We start from the raw sequence: 16,065 nt of genomic DNA, 5'->3' as shown, positions 1-16,065 counted from the left end.
TGAGTTGCTTTTATGAATGGTACATTGTGGCCTAGTCTCTCTATAATTCTGTAATAATGGATATGAAAAAAGACAAGGAAAAAAATACCAATAAATGAACCACATATATTCTGAACCCCCACACAAATGAAAAATTACATAGCTCAATGTATGCTTTATCAATCAGGAAAATAAATAACTGTAAAATAAATACACAACTTCCCATTATGCATGCGCTAGTAGAATGTCCATATGCCACAGTTCGGGACGATGTTTCCATTGGGCTCTCCTTATTTCTTCAGTACATGTTGGAGAGGATGGTCCCAGTCCAGGTGATTGCACAGTAATACAAACAGCACCCATGACCAGTAGGTCACACAGGTCAGACAATAAAATTGACATCTGTGTGTGTTGACTTGTCTACTAGCATGTCTTGTACAGTACAATATTCTGGAGAAGATGTATCGGGGGAATATCCAGCGTCTCCGAGTGGATTGTCATCTCTGGGTGCAACTGCCTTTTTTTTTTTTCTCCTCCTGTGTGACTTCAGAAAGGCAGGTATTTAGATATCCACTCCCTGACAGTTGTCACGCGAGTGTACACCCCCGGGTAACCCATTCGTCCACATCCGTGTCCCCAGCTCGTCACCCCAGCGACAAACCACTGGCCAGAGAGCTGGCGACAAGTCAGAGGCCCTCCAGAGTCGCCCTGGGTGACAGAAAAAGGGAGGGAGAGGGGGGGATCAAGAGAGCGGCTGTTATTAAAAACCTCCTTTAAGTTGTTAAAATCATATTTAACTCTAAAAAATATCATTAAAATCATATTTAACTCGCTAAAAAAGAAGAATAAAACAATTGATTAGGGAGGAGAGGAAAAAGCGAGCGAGAGGGAAAGACACAAGAGGTACAAAGAGAATGTCACTTGGATAGCTAGTCAGATGCCAGGTGCTTTGACCGAGACAGGAATGCATGTGGGTTTCCTTACATAAGAAGATTACAGAGAGGGAGAGGGTGAGAAGGGGAGCACTGTATTTTTAGGGAGGAAAGTCTACTCTCTCCTGTCAGATAAGCATCTCTCATTTAAGCGCAGTAATGTCCCTGAATAAACAATACTCTGGTTTTCTCCGCCAAGTTCACACCATAATTATAATAAAGCATTAGTATGATACTATTTTCAAGCCATGATTTATTTCATATCTTCCAATTTGTCCAGAAACAAGTCTTAAAAACCAGTAAAGAGTCAAAGGCAAGCCTTACTTTGCTCTGGCCTGGTTAACCAACCACTGTAAAAAGAATTATCTGGGCCATGGCCCTATTTCCCAGAGCCTCTGAGCCCCAGTATAATCTTGGTCCATGATCTTACCACTAGGCTGCTGCCAAGCTCGTACCACCCAGATGCCCGGCCCATTTCTAGGCTGTGAAAAAGGTATTTGGCCACGCATGCTGTATCACATCTTACCAGACAGGTGTCCCTGCCGCCCTCCATGTACCCAGCACACATCATGCTAGGAGTCAGCACATTGCCATAGGACTGCTGGCAGTCGGTTTGGTCGATGATGTTCACTGCAGCTTTCTGCAATAGGTTGGTCAACGAACCTGTGGAAAGGGTAGAGTTATTTTAGCAGTTTATGCTTTTTGATCAGAATATGGAATTGGACTATGTTGAGAAGGGTTGGTTTTCTTATTAGCATTTTGGATCATATTCACTTGTAAGTGAATGGGCAGAGAGCAAAATTATGTCACTGCCTGGTGCGCCTCACTTCATCATGAACCTAGTTTGCTGATTTTTGCCACTTGAGCTACAAGTGTGTTCATCAGCCACTGTCTCACCTACAGACCTATTTTGCACTAATTGTCTTTAGATCCCAAAGGAGCAAAAAAAAATGCCTATTGGCTAATGACATGACATGTTTTCTGTACTCTGAAGGAGCCTGATAAAGCCACATAGCTCTTTATTATCTTCCAATAAAAGGGATTAAAAGGGATGCACCAACTCCATTGTCCTGGGTCTTGGGTGTGCGGTTACAGCCAAGAATACGTGTCATTTTTTGTTCCTTTGATGGTTTTCTTGCCACTATCCACACACTGTGCACCAGATTTTTTTTGTCCTTTTTTGACCTTTAAATCCCATCTGGCTTATCATTTACAACGATCCAGTTTGTTGTAATGTATCCACACTGTTACTGCACTAGTGAGACACTTTTGGGAAAACTGTGCCTGAATGACAGTAAGAACCTAAATCTCTCACCTCCTTCCCTCATGGATCCCCAGCCTGTGATGTAGCACTCTGCGTTCTTCAGGAAGCGGTGGACCGGCGAGGGCAGACAGACAGACTGGATGGTGTAGGACCTGGGGGCCGGTACAGCCAGCTCCAGCAGAGCCACGTCATGGTCCATGCTGGTGCCGTTGAAGGCCGGGTGGAGGATGACCCTCTGGATGGGGATGACCAGGGCTCCGACCCCGGACCGCAGCACCGAGCCCAGGCTCACTGACCAGCTGGAGGGGCTGGGGTCACTTTTGGTGTGGGCAGGAAGGGAGACAGTGTTACAACATGCTCAACACCATTCTGGATAAAACTAAACAGTTATTTTTCTGTATAAAGTTAAAAAGCCTTTATTATTCTTGGCTATTTCATGTTAAAATGTCAGAAATGTGCGTTTTCTAACCTTTTAACATGAAATAGCCCAGAATAATAAAGGCTTTTTAACTTTATACAGAGGAGAGTGTCTTGGATTTTTTTTCTTCTTTTTTCTCTACATATGGACTCCCCATATTTGCAGCGTTCCTCTTCTGATCAACACAGTTATTTTTTATATTAGAGTATGTAATTGTAATGTTAAGGTAAAATTTTATCAATAAAGTTTCAGCTCAACTTGAAGCAAACTTTTACTGACTGTCTTGGAGTACATCATTATATCATTTTATGAATGGTTTATACGATTTTGAATGTTGTTCTGTGCTAAATCAAGTAAATCAGTAAGTTTGTATAAGGTGATATTCTGTGTATGAAACCAGAGAGACGGTACCTTTTGAAGCAGTGCGCCGCAGTGAGTAACCATTTGCTGTGTATGAGCGTAGCGCCACAGCGGTGCAGCCTCTGGTACTGGAGACTGCCGATCCAAGGCCACTCCCCTCTACGAGCCGTCACCCCACCCACGATCCTATGGGAGCCCAGCGCAGGACGCACGCCGCAGTCTGCAACCAGAACAAAAGCACATCTCAAAACTGTTTCCTCGATTCCTTGTGTGTATTTTCCTCGTGACGCATAGTGTGCTGGACGCAGTCAGAACTAACCACAGTTTCTCTCGTCGGCCTGGTTGGGGCAGTCGAGGACTCCATCGCACTCCGGGTTCACCTTGCTGATGCAGGAGCTCGCGCCACACTGGAAGTTCCCACTGCAGTTCAAGGCTGGGAGACACGATGGACAGAATAGCATGGGAATTTGACTGCAAAATAAATCAGTGTGTAGTGTATTTGTGGCACCATATTTATGATTGACTTCATCTCCCAGACTTGATTTATCATATTGCATAATTACGCACATTTCCTCTTTGTACAGTGATTGATGAATGTTGGACTGATGAATAAATTATTTAATTAGTCAAGTTGCTCTCGACACACATCAGTGTCCCAGGATATTACCAGGTAGGGGTGGCAGGGAGGACACGGCCATGGCTATGGTCCTGGGTACAGGCGGCTTATTGAAGTTCCCCCCGGCACGGTAACTGGCACAGTGGGAACATACAGGGCCTGATGATGATGCGGAACCAGGCTGGGATCTGTGTAGCTCAGAATCCAGTTGCGGAGCTTGGTAACGCGGGAATAGACCCCGGGCCTGTTGATCTGGGCGCAGCCCACGCCCCAGCTCACCACCCCGGCCAGGAAGAACCTCCCGGGGGCCTCCTCACACACCAGGGGCCCTCCAGAGTCCCCCTGCAGGAAAAACACATGACCCCTGATTCTTTGACATGCAGGAACTCAGCATATCACTATTGTCCTGTGAAAACCTTGTAATGTTATTTTGGTGATTTTCCTGTTATAACCTCAGTTGAAGGTTTACATGCTTCTCTGTGGGTTGAGAAAATTCTATGACCTTTGGGCATTTCAAACACTTTCAAAAACCCCAAGTGGATAAATACTTGGTGGTCAAACTAAAAACAAGGCTTCTTTTCTTAGTTCCTGAAACGTTTACATTTTGTAGATACAAAGTTTTGCCCAGACAACGATATATATGTACAGTATACTGTAGTAACTATTGGGGCAGGGCAGCAGGGTGGTGTAGTAGGACCCAGGTTCAAGTCCCATGTAAGCAAGCATGCTGAAGTTTCCTTGAGCGAGACACTAAACCAACTAAACCAGGTGCAGGGTCGCTGCTCTGTAGCTCTGCCTCCAGGGGAAAAGAGAATTTCCATACTGGATCATTTAAGTGTCAGATTATTATCACTTGTATGTCTTTGGCCATATGATGGGCTGTGAACTGAATTTGAATTTGAAGAATTCAGGTGAATTAAATTGGATTGCACTGTAGTGGGAGGCTGGGACTGAGCCTTCACTAGGGGTGAATCACATGTTTCTCCACATTTCAAACATGGTTCCCCTATTATGCTAACAGCACACAACCTCATCTCAAGATGGAAATAAGAGCCTACAGACCTCTATTTTTAGGTTGGAACCAGTGTTAATGTACACTTTTAGCCCTACATATATATTCAGGACAACAACAGGAGAGCAGAGCATTAGTGTATTTGTACACCTCTGCCGCAAGGCAAAACTGTATTGTGAGAAAATGTAAGATGATAGCTCATGTACAATGGCAGCTACCTTCTCTGTACTGTTTCCCATATAGTTGTAAAGAAGCCAACTACACTCAGAAAGTTTTATGGCTAAAACTAAACAAACGAGAGTGTACTACTAGTTGATTGTTTTGTAGATATTAATTATATCCCCCTAATTGTTAGGATCAGAGCTAGAAAAAGTCAACCAACTGACACATCCGTTGCTGTGAAGTTTCATAACAGCAAGACAATACAAGAAAGCAAGTTTTTTCCAGCACTGACCTGACAGGAGTCCACCTTGCCCTGCAGGAATCCTGCACACATCATGTTGTGAGTGACAGCACCTCTGTACACAGAGGATTTATTGCACACCTTGGAGTCAATGATTTTCACCACTGCCTTCTGCAGTGTGGGAGGCACCTCAGCTGAACACAAGACACACAGGACACTAGAATTACTCTCATATTTCAACATACAGCTGTACAACAATAGTTAAATAGTTCATATGAAGAGCTGTTTCATAGACAGTGATCTCAATATTCTAGAATAACAGGATAAGAGGATAACATGTAAGTCTCGAATAACTACATAACTACTAGACAGAAAAATGTGGTCTGGTCGAGGATGTGACGATAACACTCTCTGAATGACTGAACTCTGTCACTCAGCTCCTTTTCACTTTATATTCGTCATGCTGTTATGTACAGGTGTAGACTCACTGTTGAACTGGGTTAGTGCGCCCCACCCTGACACCATACAGTTCTGGCCCGGGGTGAAGGTGTGAGAGGTGGAGGGCAGGCACACGGGCTGGATGTAGGGGCTGAAGGTGAGTGGTGTCTCCAGCTCCAGCACAGTCACGTCGTTGTCTGTGGTCAGAGGGTTGTAGAATGGCGACACCACCAGCGACTTGATGTTAATTGTTCTGGACTCGGTCTCCTCACCACTCACCAGACTGGCCCCGACCATGGCTGTCCACTCTTTGGGGTCGTTGTCCCTGAGAGCAGAAGAGAGGGAGATGAGAGAGTCAGATTTTTTTTAAACATTTTAACATTTTTTTTTCCTTTTTTACCTAGGATTATGCATATAAATTACTGAATAGTATGATACACCATCTAATGCAATGGTCCCTAAATTCTCCTAAATTAGATTATCATGTAGTCCTTACAAAACAGGTGGAGTATAAAACCATGTACTACTGTATTAGAGATCTACAAATTACTCTTCACTGACTTAGAAGTGATAACATACTCATTGGTGAATGACAATAACCGCAGCCTACCTCTCGAAGCAGTGTGCCGCACTGACCAGCCAGCGCTCGTTGACGATGGAGGCTCCACAAGTGTGGCGTCCGTGCAGCTTCAGACTGACCTGCCATGGCAGCTCCCCCAGCCGAGCGTCCTCGCCACCCACAACGCGACTCCCCATGGCGGGACGGGTGCCACAGGCTGGGGGAAAGGGAGAGGTGATCAAAGACAGAGGCAAGGACAGGAGGAGGAGGAAGACAGGGAGAGTGAGTAATGGGAGAGAGAGTTATTCATACTGGTAAGTCAATCAATTAATATTTGCAATACGACCTGTTTGTGCCGATATATTCTGCTCCAATGTGTGGTAACCAAATTCGACAAAAAATCCAGTCACTCACCACAGCGAGCTTCATCAGATCCATCAGCACAGTCAGTGATGAAGTCACACTCTGGATTAGATTTGGTGACACACTCCCCATTGTCACAGGTGAAGGTGTTGTCAGGACACCTGGCTGGAGAGCACAACAGGGTTGGACCGATGGGAGGATAAACAACAAGACGAGAGTTAGAGAAGAAGATATGAATATGTACAATATTTACAACATATGTATGTGTACAAGACTAAAGAGTACCAAGAGTAAATAAGGAAGTTAGAAGAATCTTTGGTCACACTTTATTTGGATAGTCCAATGTTGATACTGAACTTCCTACCCAGTGACTTTAATGTGTCACTAAATGTCTAGTCAAGTCAAGTGATAGTAGTCTAGTAGTCTATAATAGATATTCAATATCTGGGTTAGGGATGGGATAAGGTCAGTGTTAGGGTTACATAATCTGTGGAGATGCACCAAAAAGGCAAGTTACACGTTGTTCCACTATTGTCACCTGATAGTTAAGTATCAAAATTGGACTATCCAAATAAAGTGTTACGGAATCTTTTGAGAGAAAACATCAGAACTGGGTCAAACAAAGTATAAACAATAATCTTTTATGATTTGTTTTCTCGTATTTTGGTGCCAGATGGGTGCGGTTTGCTCCATAGTGCAATACAATGTGGAAAACAATCACTGGATAACATTTCAATTTACCACACTTTGCTGTGATTAACAACTTCCCTCTCGCTATCTGCCCTGATATAGTGAACCTGACCCATTTGGTATTCCGAGCAGATGTAAACAAAGGTTAAGAGTTATGTGCGACTACCATTTGACCCAGATCTGCAAAACATACACTCACCTATCATCTCATCTCCAATAGCATAGAATGACTTCCCACTGGCCCCTTGGGAAAGGAGAAACCAAAGCAAACAGTAAGATAAAGTCAGGTTTATGGACAATATACAGTGGAGAAATAAGAGTATTTTGGAAAACACAGCACACTATTTTTGTTATTCCAAATATATACACTTGTAGGACCATGGACCATAGACTGATGACAGTACAGTTTTACTACCCAGTAAGATGATAGCGTTGATGTCTCCAAACTCAGGCACCTCTAGCGGCTTCCCATGCAGTGCTGAGTTGAGCCCCACCCTCAGCAAGTCCTGAACAAAGTTGTCCGAATACTGCTGGACCTTGGACACCCTGAAGACCAGTCTGAACGTTGCCATCACATCACCATTAATGTTACTGGAAAGACAGGAAAAACACAGCGTGACCTGCCTTTCCGTTTGATCTGTAGACTCCCAACATGATTTTTCACTTGGAGAAAATTAGCTACCGTGGTCCAGTTCTCACTTACCCATAGGCAACAATACTACAATCAACGAAGTGATGTGATATTGATGAGGCAGTGAAGACATTTTTAATCTGTAAGAAAGTGAAAATGAATCATTAAACACTGCAAAGAAAAAAAACAGGCCTTCAGAGTGGTAGCCTACTGGTTGGCTCTAACCTTGGTCTTCAGTACGGAGGAGAGCACTATGGAGAAGCCAGAGTTCTCATCCTGCAGGACGGGGTCGTACTTCAGACCCTTCAGCTCCACTGTCTCCATGAAGTAATGCTGCTCCTGCACCAGGTATGCTGGCAATGACAGAGGAGAAATGGTTAATACCTAAAGTAGGGATGGGACGATTATCTCACGATACAATACGATTCAATATACAATATGGAGTTCACGATTCGATACAACCATGATACGATGTAATAAATAAAATTTAAATGACAACAAAGTCTGACAGTGCAGAATTATGTTTATTTCTGAGACACAAACCTTTCTAGCAATGGCATTGTCTTGCTAGAATGTAAACAACTATTTCAAAATGTCATTACAAAGTGCAAATTATATAATTTGGATGGAGAGCTTGTGAAATCACCTCATTTGTGATTACTACAGCAGAATAAAATGGAGCTAATATCACGATTCATTTTTCTGACCCATGATACATATTGTCACATTTTTGTATTGCGATATATTGAATTTCAATATCTTGTTCCATCCCTAACCTAAAGATGCCATCTGTAATTAAAGGGCATAAATGCTATATAAAGCTTAGGTAAGAATAACTCATTTGATCAGTTTAGAAATGACAGATTGTGGCTTCACAAAGCATAGCATAGTATAGGTGTGACTCACTACATGTTACACCTGTATGATATTGTATGTTATAAAAAGGTAATTATGTATATGTGATCCTGTGGTGAACTTGAAGTTACTGTGACTGGACCCACCGATAAGCAGGCCTACGAAGACCCCGACAATGAGGAAGACGAGGAGGAAGACTAGGAGGATGCTCCTGTAGCAGGCAGGGCTGGAGGGAGCAGAGGAGGCTCCTGCAGAGGACCACTGCCCTCCTCCATCCTTCTTCGCCTCCATGTTGGATTCACAGCACCAACCTCACAACTCACATTCCACTGTCTCCAGTATCATATTTGCCCAAAAGACAAAATGAGCCAGGCCTGGTTTTTGAAAACAACAACAAAAAACAGTTGCTCTATAATTCACTGTTTTCACTATTACTTAAAATCATAAGAGACCTATCTAAGAGAGAGAGAGAGAGAGAGAGAGAGGGGCCTATATAAAATCAGAATGAGATGTCTCCAACAGAATTATACAGCATGTGATAGGCAGCCTGTACCTGCAGTCCATTTTAAAAATATTTTTTTAACAATACATTCACAACAATGACATTCACAATGATGGGCGCGGTGTTCCTAAGGATATAGGAATGATGTCCCATTGGTGAAATTAATCTAAATAGGGTTAGGGTTAGGGAATGTACCCTGGAAACAAACTGAATAAAGCCCGGCTATAGGTTTAAAGAGAAAAGACAAAACAACCGGGTGCACCTGAGGACAAACTAAGCGTCATAAAAAAAAGTAGTCAGCAGCGTTAACTCCGTTCGGGATAGCTGGCTGTGATTATTTGGGCGTGCGTAAAAGAGACCAGGGAGGCCATGTTGCTTGCCGATCACAAATTAGATGTGGAAAAATGGCACAGTAAAAACATGGAAATGTTCGGAAACTTTAACAGCTCACAGATCAAAAGTTTTCAATGCCTGGACTCCCTGAAGACATTTAGTCCACCAGCATTTTACGCACGTCGCCTCCAGGTGCATAACACTGCGAGGCATTAAACAATAAAGGCTTTATGTTCTACAACTACACTCACTCACCTCTTCCGTCTCCGATACCTCTGAACGCTGACACTCACAATATACCGCAGTTGTCGGTGGATGACTTGGCGCACACAAGAATAGATACATGGATGGAAGAGACAGGAGCAAGAGGTCCGCTATTTGTTCCACCTGCCAAGGGGCGTGCCGTGTCACTCCTGGAGGCAGCTCACCTTTAGTTTAGCTCGTCGACTCAAATCCCCTGCCGACCCTCCTCCCACCGGTCCTGATCCCTCTGGGCGCAGCGGCGCTTTTTGGTTACACACCGGTGTACACAGGCATTTCTACTGTCTCTTCAATAACTCCCATAATCTCCAGGTAAACAAAAACATCTTCTTTACGCAGCGCAGGCTACAGAAAGTTAGAGAAAAACAGGACTAGAAAAAGGGCAGTTTTAAAATAGATGGAAAAAAGTCGACATGCCTCTCAGTAAAGTCTTTTACTCCCTCTAGTTGCAGCCTTGCCTGCTCCATTGACACAGTGACTGAGCAGCAGAGGAGGGGCAAAACGCCCTGGAATTCTCCCTTTACCTCTGGCTCCATGCCCTGGGCTCACTACACTTGGCAAACCATTAGGCTTCTTTTACCAGGATTACAGTCTCTCTAGCCTGCTTCTCTTATCAGTTCTGGTCCCTTACTATGCCTTTAAGTGCTCCGCTCAGGATGACAGGGCCACATGCAGTGGTATTTGATTTGTCCAGCTGAAGGAGTTAAATATGAGCTGTAAAAATACACATTCACAAATCGAGGTTTACTTATGTTAAGTGAGATATGGAGGCCAAAAGATGTAGATGTTTACTAGTCTTGAAAAATACACAACACTACCAATTAAAAAGTAGAGATAAGGTAGAGTTAATTTCTTTGTATTTAGCTTCCTCTTTTTATCTCAGACAATAACTGGCAACAAGTTTTGACAAAAATGGTTTAGATTTAGTTTGGCATGTGTCTGAAATAATACATGAAGCCCCTCCTGCCATCCACCCAAAGGAAGAATCCTAACAAAGGTAAATCAGTTTGCATTATTCCCCACCCAGCTTGAAGCGCTTCTCAACCCAAAGCAGTTAAAACCACAAATGTCTCTTTGTCGGTGTGCAGACAGGCTTGAATGGCTTATCTCCGCACGCAACACACACTCCCTTTATCTCCATAAACACACGCTAAAGATCACAATCAAAGACCTCAGTCCCTGCAAGATGAAAAAGGCTCTTCGACTCAAGACTACAGCTGTGCCACTAATAGAAAACAATGTCAATGTTCATTAAAGTTTTCTTACAACATGTTTAAAATCAGTGTGTGAAATGCTGCCATCTAGTTCTCCTCCTGTGAATCTAAAATGTGCAAGAGCACAAGGGAATGCACAATTTAAGACCTGACAAATATGATTTTTTTATTTTATTTTCTTATCAAAAACAAAGAACAGTAAAAAGTTGACTTATTCTGGATAAAAAGAAAACAGTACTGTTAACACTGCCCAAAATAGTGGGTTCTTTACAACTCAAACATCATTATCAAATTTGCACGACTCAAACAAGTGAAGTGCTTTCAAGTGTACTTTTTCTGATCAACATATGATTCTTCACAACAGAAATCTGCTTTGTGGTATGCATTATTACTGTTACATGATTGAAAAAACTAAAATAATGATTGTGAAACAAACAAAAAAAAATGCTTCACAAAATAGATAAGTGTGTGTACATGTGTGTGTATATGTGTGACCGAGGGAGAGGGGCTGTGCGTTAGCCATCCTGCTGCTGGATGAACGGGTTTGGTATTGCCTCCATGCCGTCCTGAGGACAGATCAGCACTACGGACGTCCCTCTGCAGACCACCAGCCCCAACTGCCTTGTGTCTTCTGTCAGCTTTAACTGGTCATCTGGGTCTGGACAGACGGGGGTTACACATAAGAGTCAAAGCTTACAATTTTAATTATTTTTAAAACACTGAAATGTACTACTGTCTATTGAAATGCACTAAGACTAAGCCAAACAGGTAAATCTCCTGGTATATGTGTGCAATCTGATACAAAACTGTGCTTCAAAAGAAATAAATTGATGAATGTATACTTGGGATAAGCCTGAATATGTGTCAACCTTTCTTTTCCCCTTTATATGGGAAAGAACGGCAGGTATGCCATGCCAAATCTGGTAGATGCATGTTCCTTTGCTTATCAGCAAATTAGAACATTTAGGATTGTGATCAGCTGCCAAATTGTTAGGCTGTGATGGTAAATTCACCATATGATGTACTACACAACATATAGTTCAATAAAATCTTATCTTTAGCTGATTCACATTCACATCCACCTCCCATTGTGTGTTTTGGTCTTAGATGATTGGAAGAATAACAAACTACTTCTAAAGGTTGAAACTGAGTAACCATGTGTTGTTTGGTGGATCACATGGATGCTAACAATTCATTAAAAGGTTATAAGTCATGTTCCACAAGGTAAGCGTGTGTGCTGATAAGGAGGGCGACATTAAACCACCACATTATGGCATGGAGTTTCAAGTGGCATTCTCTCCCGTAACGGAAGAAAAAGAAAACACCACGTATCCGGACTAGTTGAGGATGTGACCTATAAGAGGCAACTGGTTCTCAGATCAGATGTCCACTGTGGCTCTTACCACGCATGTACTCGATTGTGCCGTCCAACACCAGGTTCAACAGAGGATCAAAACCTTTCAGGACGCCGCTGGCTGTGAGGGAAAAACAAAGTGTAAGGATTAGATTCAGGAGGAATCATGCAGTGACTTATACGGTGACAATTTAACAGCTGGACCACAGACACTTCTCATGTACGTTGCATTTCCCCTGATACTATCAAGTGGCCAAACAAAAACAAAACGACTCTGACATTAATCTATCAATGCAACGCTTAATTGACTAACGCTAAGGTGCTAGCTAGCTGGATTAGCCTATTCACTAGCGTTAATCTACCCACCCTCTCGTCCTCCTTGAAACTTCACACGAATTGGTTTGTCAATGTATTTTGACAAGTCGAAGATACTCTCCTTCTTCTTCTTCTCTTTATCCTACACAGTGGAAAGGGACATTGTTTTTGGATAAGTCACATGCAAGTTAGCCAGCACAAACACTAGTTAGCTTTGTTTGGCTAACCAGTTAGCAAATGCAAGAAACATTACGTAAGTTTAGCTTGCAAACAGTTATTATATATGTCGTGTTATGTTAAGAGTAAAACACGTTTGCCAAGAATATAACTGAGAATGTTCCGTGTTTAAAAGTAATATGCTGTTTCAATGGAGACGAAAATCATACGAACTCACCGCCATGTTCGCAGAGTGACACGGAAGTTCAACTTTGACCTGTGAAATCTTCCACCAATCAAATCGTCGAGCGCATGTAGCTGAGCAAAATAATAGCAAAATGCATGATCAAGACGAAACCGTGTAAATATTTTATGGTTACTTGTCAAACGCACACTATAATGTTTTTCACACATCATTAAATGGCACTTAAATTGACACTGATCTATGACCAGTATTTATAACTAACATTTTAATTTGTTGACTCTACTAACTTCTAACAAACAGGATAACATGCTCAGAGTCACAAACACAGTTGTATAATAAAATGCGATGGAATGCTTAATTAAAAAGTGACTGGCATGCAGAGGGTCCTTAGGGTTATAATTAGCATCTGTTTTCCAAACTGACCTCCTTTCCCTGTTGCATCAGTGGGGTAGCCAACAGGCAGTCAGGGGGAGGTAAACTATTAATACCACTGGCTGGTGTGCTCTAAACCAGAGAGAGGACCGAGGCAGTAAGCAGAGGACTGTTGGTGTGGCTGTTTGTCGTGACATGGCCTGCAGAGCCGACAAGGAGCTGGAAACTCAGAGCTTTACACTCACAGCTCACTCTCAGCAGACTACAACACTGGAGGAGGATGAATCTTCTTTACATGAAGAAGAGCCTGACTCTGAGCCTGATGTGATCCCTGACGCCATGCTACAGGTAGAGGGAGAGAGTTTTTATGTCAACCGTCAACAACTGGCCCTCCAAAGCCCTTACTTCAGGGCTCTCTTCTTCGGCTGTGGCATAGAGAGCAGCAAAAGGCAGGTTGAGATCAAAGGAGTTCGCCTGGAGCACTTCCGGGTCTTGATGGAGTACAGCCAGACATCCGTCCTACCTCTGGACAGAGAAAACGTTCTGGGGATCCTTGAGACCGCAGACTTCCTCCAGCTGGAGCGAGCCAGGCTGCTGTGCTGCAAGTTCCTGGAGCGGGAGCTCCACCTCAGCAACTGTCTGGGGATGATGGCCTACGCCTGGCAGCTGGGCTGCACACAGCTGTACACCGCGGCACGGCAGGTGGTGCTCACACACTTCCCCGCTGTCGCCTCTGAGGAAGATTTCCTGTCCCTGTCCAAGGAGAGCGTGGCAGACCTTCTCGCCAGCGACGACCTGTCCATCCCCAGAGATGACTTGGCCCTGGAGGTCACCCTGCGCTGGGCGATCTTTGACCCCAAACGAGAGGAAGACTTTCTGGAGCTAATAGAGTTGGTGAGGCCCGAGTGTCTCTCCTTGCCCTATTTGACTGAACTGTTGACCAGAATCAAAGGGTCTGACCCCAGAGCCAAGCTCATCTGTGCATTGAATGAACATTTCCCAGCATCTTGGTCTATGGGCAGGTCAATGTGTAGAAACAGAGCCAGGGAGACTCTGTTTGTCCTGGGCGGGCCTCATGACCAGGAGAAACAGGCACTGTACCAGTTTCACCCGCTCAGCGGCAGATGGCAGAACTGTGCCCCTCTGCAGAGGAAGAACCTCACACAGTACTCTGTTGCTGCAGTAGGTAATGGTTTGATAATGAGGATGGTGATGATGTTCATGATGATGAAAATGAGGATGGTAATGAAACTGATGATTAGTACAGGGTTGAACAATTATCATGGTGCTGATTATGTGTATTTATTGTCTAGGTGTAGTAGGTAAATGGAGGGATTTACCAGTCATTTGCTTTTGTTCCTTATGTTACATGGCATATAATACATAACCCATATCTTGCATATTAACATTTAGTCATGTGAAAACCAATTGAAGGATTACTTGTTCCTCTATGGGTTGAGCAAATTCTACAACCCTTGGCCTTTCCAACCCCAGTGGATAAACTCAAAAATATATGGTGGTCAAGCTAAACACAAGGCTGTTTTTCTACAAGGTTTTCGCCGACAGTGACAATATTCATGTATCTTTCAACATCATGTTTGTGATTTCTTTATTGTCTCATTCTCTTATCATCTAGGAGACAGTGTGGTTGTGACCGGCGGCTACTTCCGGGACGTGCTGTGGTTCAGCGTGGACTGGGTCCGGATGTACGAATGTGGGAACCAGCGCTGGGTGGACGGGCCGGCCCTGCAGAAGTCCAGGCACAGCCACTGCTCAGTGGGGCTGGAGTCGGTGCTGTACGTCCTGGGCGGCAGTATGGACGAAGGGCTCGTGGCTGACGTAGAGAGGCTAGTCCTGGGGTCGGAGGAGGGTTGGGAGGGGGTCAGCCCCATGGTGAGGGCAGTGGAGAGGGCAGCCACTGCTACTCTGGGATCGTGTGTCTATGTGGCGTGCGGCCTGGACGAAAACGGGGAGGTGTACAGTGGAATTCAGAGGTACCTGGTGGAGGAGGATCAGTGGGATGTGGTCTCTTACTCTCCGTTTCCACGGTGAGTGAAATCTCAAATCAAACATGCACTGGCTCTATGTGTTGCACTCTGTTTTGCTTGCTGACATTGTAAAACTATAGAAAAAATATTTTTTGCACACCTAAGAGTCAAATACCAAAAATGTAGATACTGAGAAAGAAATACAATCCTGCACACTGTCATCAGGTCTTATTGATCGCAATAAAGTATCATGGAAGTGTAGACAGTGTGTGGGATTAGATTTCTTTCTCTAATGTTGTAAAACTGAAAATTGATGAGTAGCATATCATTAAGTTTCAAAATAACTTCTCTGATCAGCTTTGGTTGACAGGGAAATTTTACATGTATTACCTTGCAAATTACATACACCCATTTGTGTTTTTGCCCAATCCCCAGATATGACCTTGTAGCCACAGAGCTCAACAGTGCCCTCTACCTGTTCGGAGGCCAAGCTCTGCGTCTGGATGTGGAGACAGATGAGTGGACTGTACTAGAGGAGGAATGCCTGGACAGGAAGTTCTTCTGTGGCTGCACCACAGTCAACGGACAGATTTACCTGGTCAGTGAGAAGAAGACCAACAAAGCATTCCCTAACATGGTGCTGCTGGACCCTTACATAGACACCTGCATTGAAGTAGATGATGCCATTCCCTGCCCAGTGCCCCTAAGAGGGTGTGTCACCATGAGAATGGTCACATGATGGTACCTGATGATGTCATCCTACTGTAAATCCCCACCTGTAGTTAAGTCTACTAGAAGTGCCATTCTGGCCAAAGATGGATTTTTTTTCAGAATGTAAATAGTCA

The 16,065-nt window shown here is 43.7% G+C and overlaps 3 protein-coding genes across 3 annotated transcripts; 1 reads left to right on the top strand and 2 right to left on the bottom strand.

Moving 5' to 3' along the window:
* Positions 1–105: 105 nt before the first annotated feature.
* tmprss9 (transmembrane serine protease 9) lies at positions 106–9,863 on the bottom strand. The gene is made up of 16 exons (XM_071543339.1): positions 9,784–9,863; positions 8,667–8,894; positions 7,891–8,018; positions 7,738–7,805; positions 7,450–7,625; positions 7,234–7,278; positions 6,396–6,509; positions 6,033–6,198; positions 5,473–5,747; positions 5,036–5,178; positions 3,670–3,911; positions 3,273–3,424; positions 3,005–3,173; positions 2,227–2,492; positions 1,438–1,574; positions 106–687 (listed from the first exon to the last, which is right to left on the bottom strand). Exons 2-16 carry the CDS (start codon positions 8,809–8,811, stop codon positions 526–528), a joined length of 2,388 nt encoding a protein of 795 aa, XP_071399440.1. The 5' UTR covers positions 8,812–8,894; positions 9,784–9,863; the 3' UTR covers positions 106–525.
* An 812-nt stretch (positions 9,864–10,675) lies between these two features.
* lsm7 (LSM7 homolog, U6 small nuclear RNA and mRNA degradation associated) lies at positions 10,676–12,920 on the bottom strand. Its single transcript, XM_071543337.1, has 4 exons — positions 12,894–12,920; positions 12,551–12,641; positions 12,234–12,305; positions 10,676–11,488 (listed from the first exon to the last, which is right to left on the bottom strand). Exons 1-4 carry the CDS (start codon positions 12,897–12,899, stop codon positions 11,346–11,348), a joined length of 312 nt encoding a protein of 103 aa, XP_071399438.1. The 5' UTR covers positions 12,900–12,920; the 3' UTR covers positions 10,676–11,345.
* A 507-nt stretch (positions 12,921–13,427) lies between these two features.
* On the top strand, positions 13,428–15,959 carry LOC139664480 (kelch-like protein 23). Its single transcript, XM_071543325.1, has 3 exons — positions 13,428–14,418; positions 14,869–15,280; positions 15,656–15,959. The coding sequence occupies exons 1-3, from the start codon at positions 13,428–13,430 to the stop codon at positions 15,957–15,959; spliced, it is 1,707 nt and encodes a 568-aa protein (XP_071399426.1).
* Positions 15,960–16,065: the final 106 nt, after the last annotated feature.

The sequence above is a fragment of the Centroberyx affinis genome, unplaced genomic scaffold (assembly GCF_046629955.1).
Source record: "Centroberyx affinis isolate AG114_WGS23_722 - 3 ecotype Tasmania unplaced genomic scaffold, CSIRO-AGI_Caff_v1 ptg004288l_1, whole genome shotgun sequence".
Taxonomy (NCBI): domain Eukaryota; kingdom Metazoa; phylum Chordata; class Actinopteri; order Beryciformes; family Berycidae; genus Centroberyx; species Centroberyx affinis.
Note: the sequence above shows the minus strand (reverse complement) of the source record. Positions and strands in the feature narration are given on the sequence as shown.

What these genes read in the sequence shown, in the direction of transcription:
- tmprss9 (XM_071543339.1), bottom strand. Translation starts at nt 8,811, where the DNA reads ATGGAGGCGAAGAAGGATGGAGGAGGGCAGTGGTCCTCTGCAGGAGCC. An exon ending in TATTGGAGATGAGATGATAG is followed by an intron (nt 6,510 to 7,233) that starts GTGAGTGTATGT and finishes TGTGCTCTCCAG; the next exon opens with CCAGGTGTCCTGACAACACC. An exon ending in GGGATCCATGAGGGAAGGAG is followed by an intron (nt 1,575 to 2,226) that starts GTGAGAGATTTA and finishes CCCTTTCCACAG; the next exon opens with GTTCGTTGACCAACCTATTG.
- lsm7 (XM_071543337.1), bottom strand. An exon ending in GTTTCAAGGAGGACGAGAGG is followed by an intron (nt 12,306 to 12,550) that starts GTGGGTAGATTA and finishes TTTCCCTCACAG; the next exon opens with CCAGCGGCGTCCTGAAAGGT. An exon ending in CACAATCGAGTACATGCGTG is followed by an intron (nt 11,489 to 12,233) that starts GTAAGAGCCACA and finishes CCGTCTGTCCAG; the next exon opens with ACCCAGATGACCAGTTAAAG.
- LOC139664480 (XM_071543325.1), top strand. Translation starts at nt 13,428, where the DNA reads ATGGCCTGCAGAGCCGACAAGGAGCTGGAAACTCAGAGCTTTACACTC. An exon ending in GTACTCTGTTGCTGCAGTAG is followed by an intron (nt 14,419 to 14,868) that starts GTAATGGTTTGA and finishes CTTATCATCTAG; the next exon opens with GAGACAGTGTGGTTGTGACC. An exon ending in TCTTACTCTCCGTTTCCACG is followed by an intron (nt 15,281 to 15,655) that starts GTGAGTGAAATC and finishes CCCAATCCCCAG; the next exon opens with ATATGACCTTGTAGCCACAG.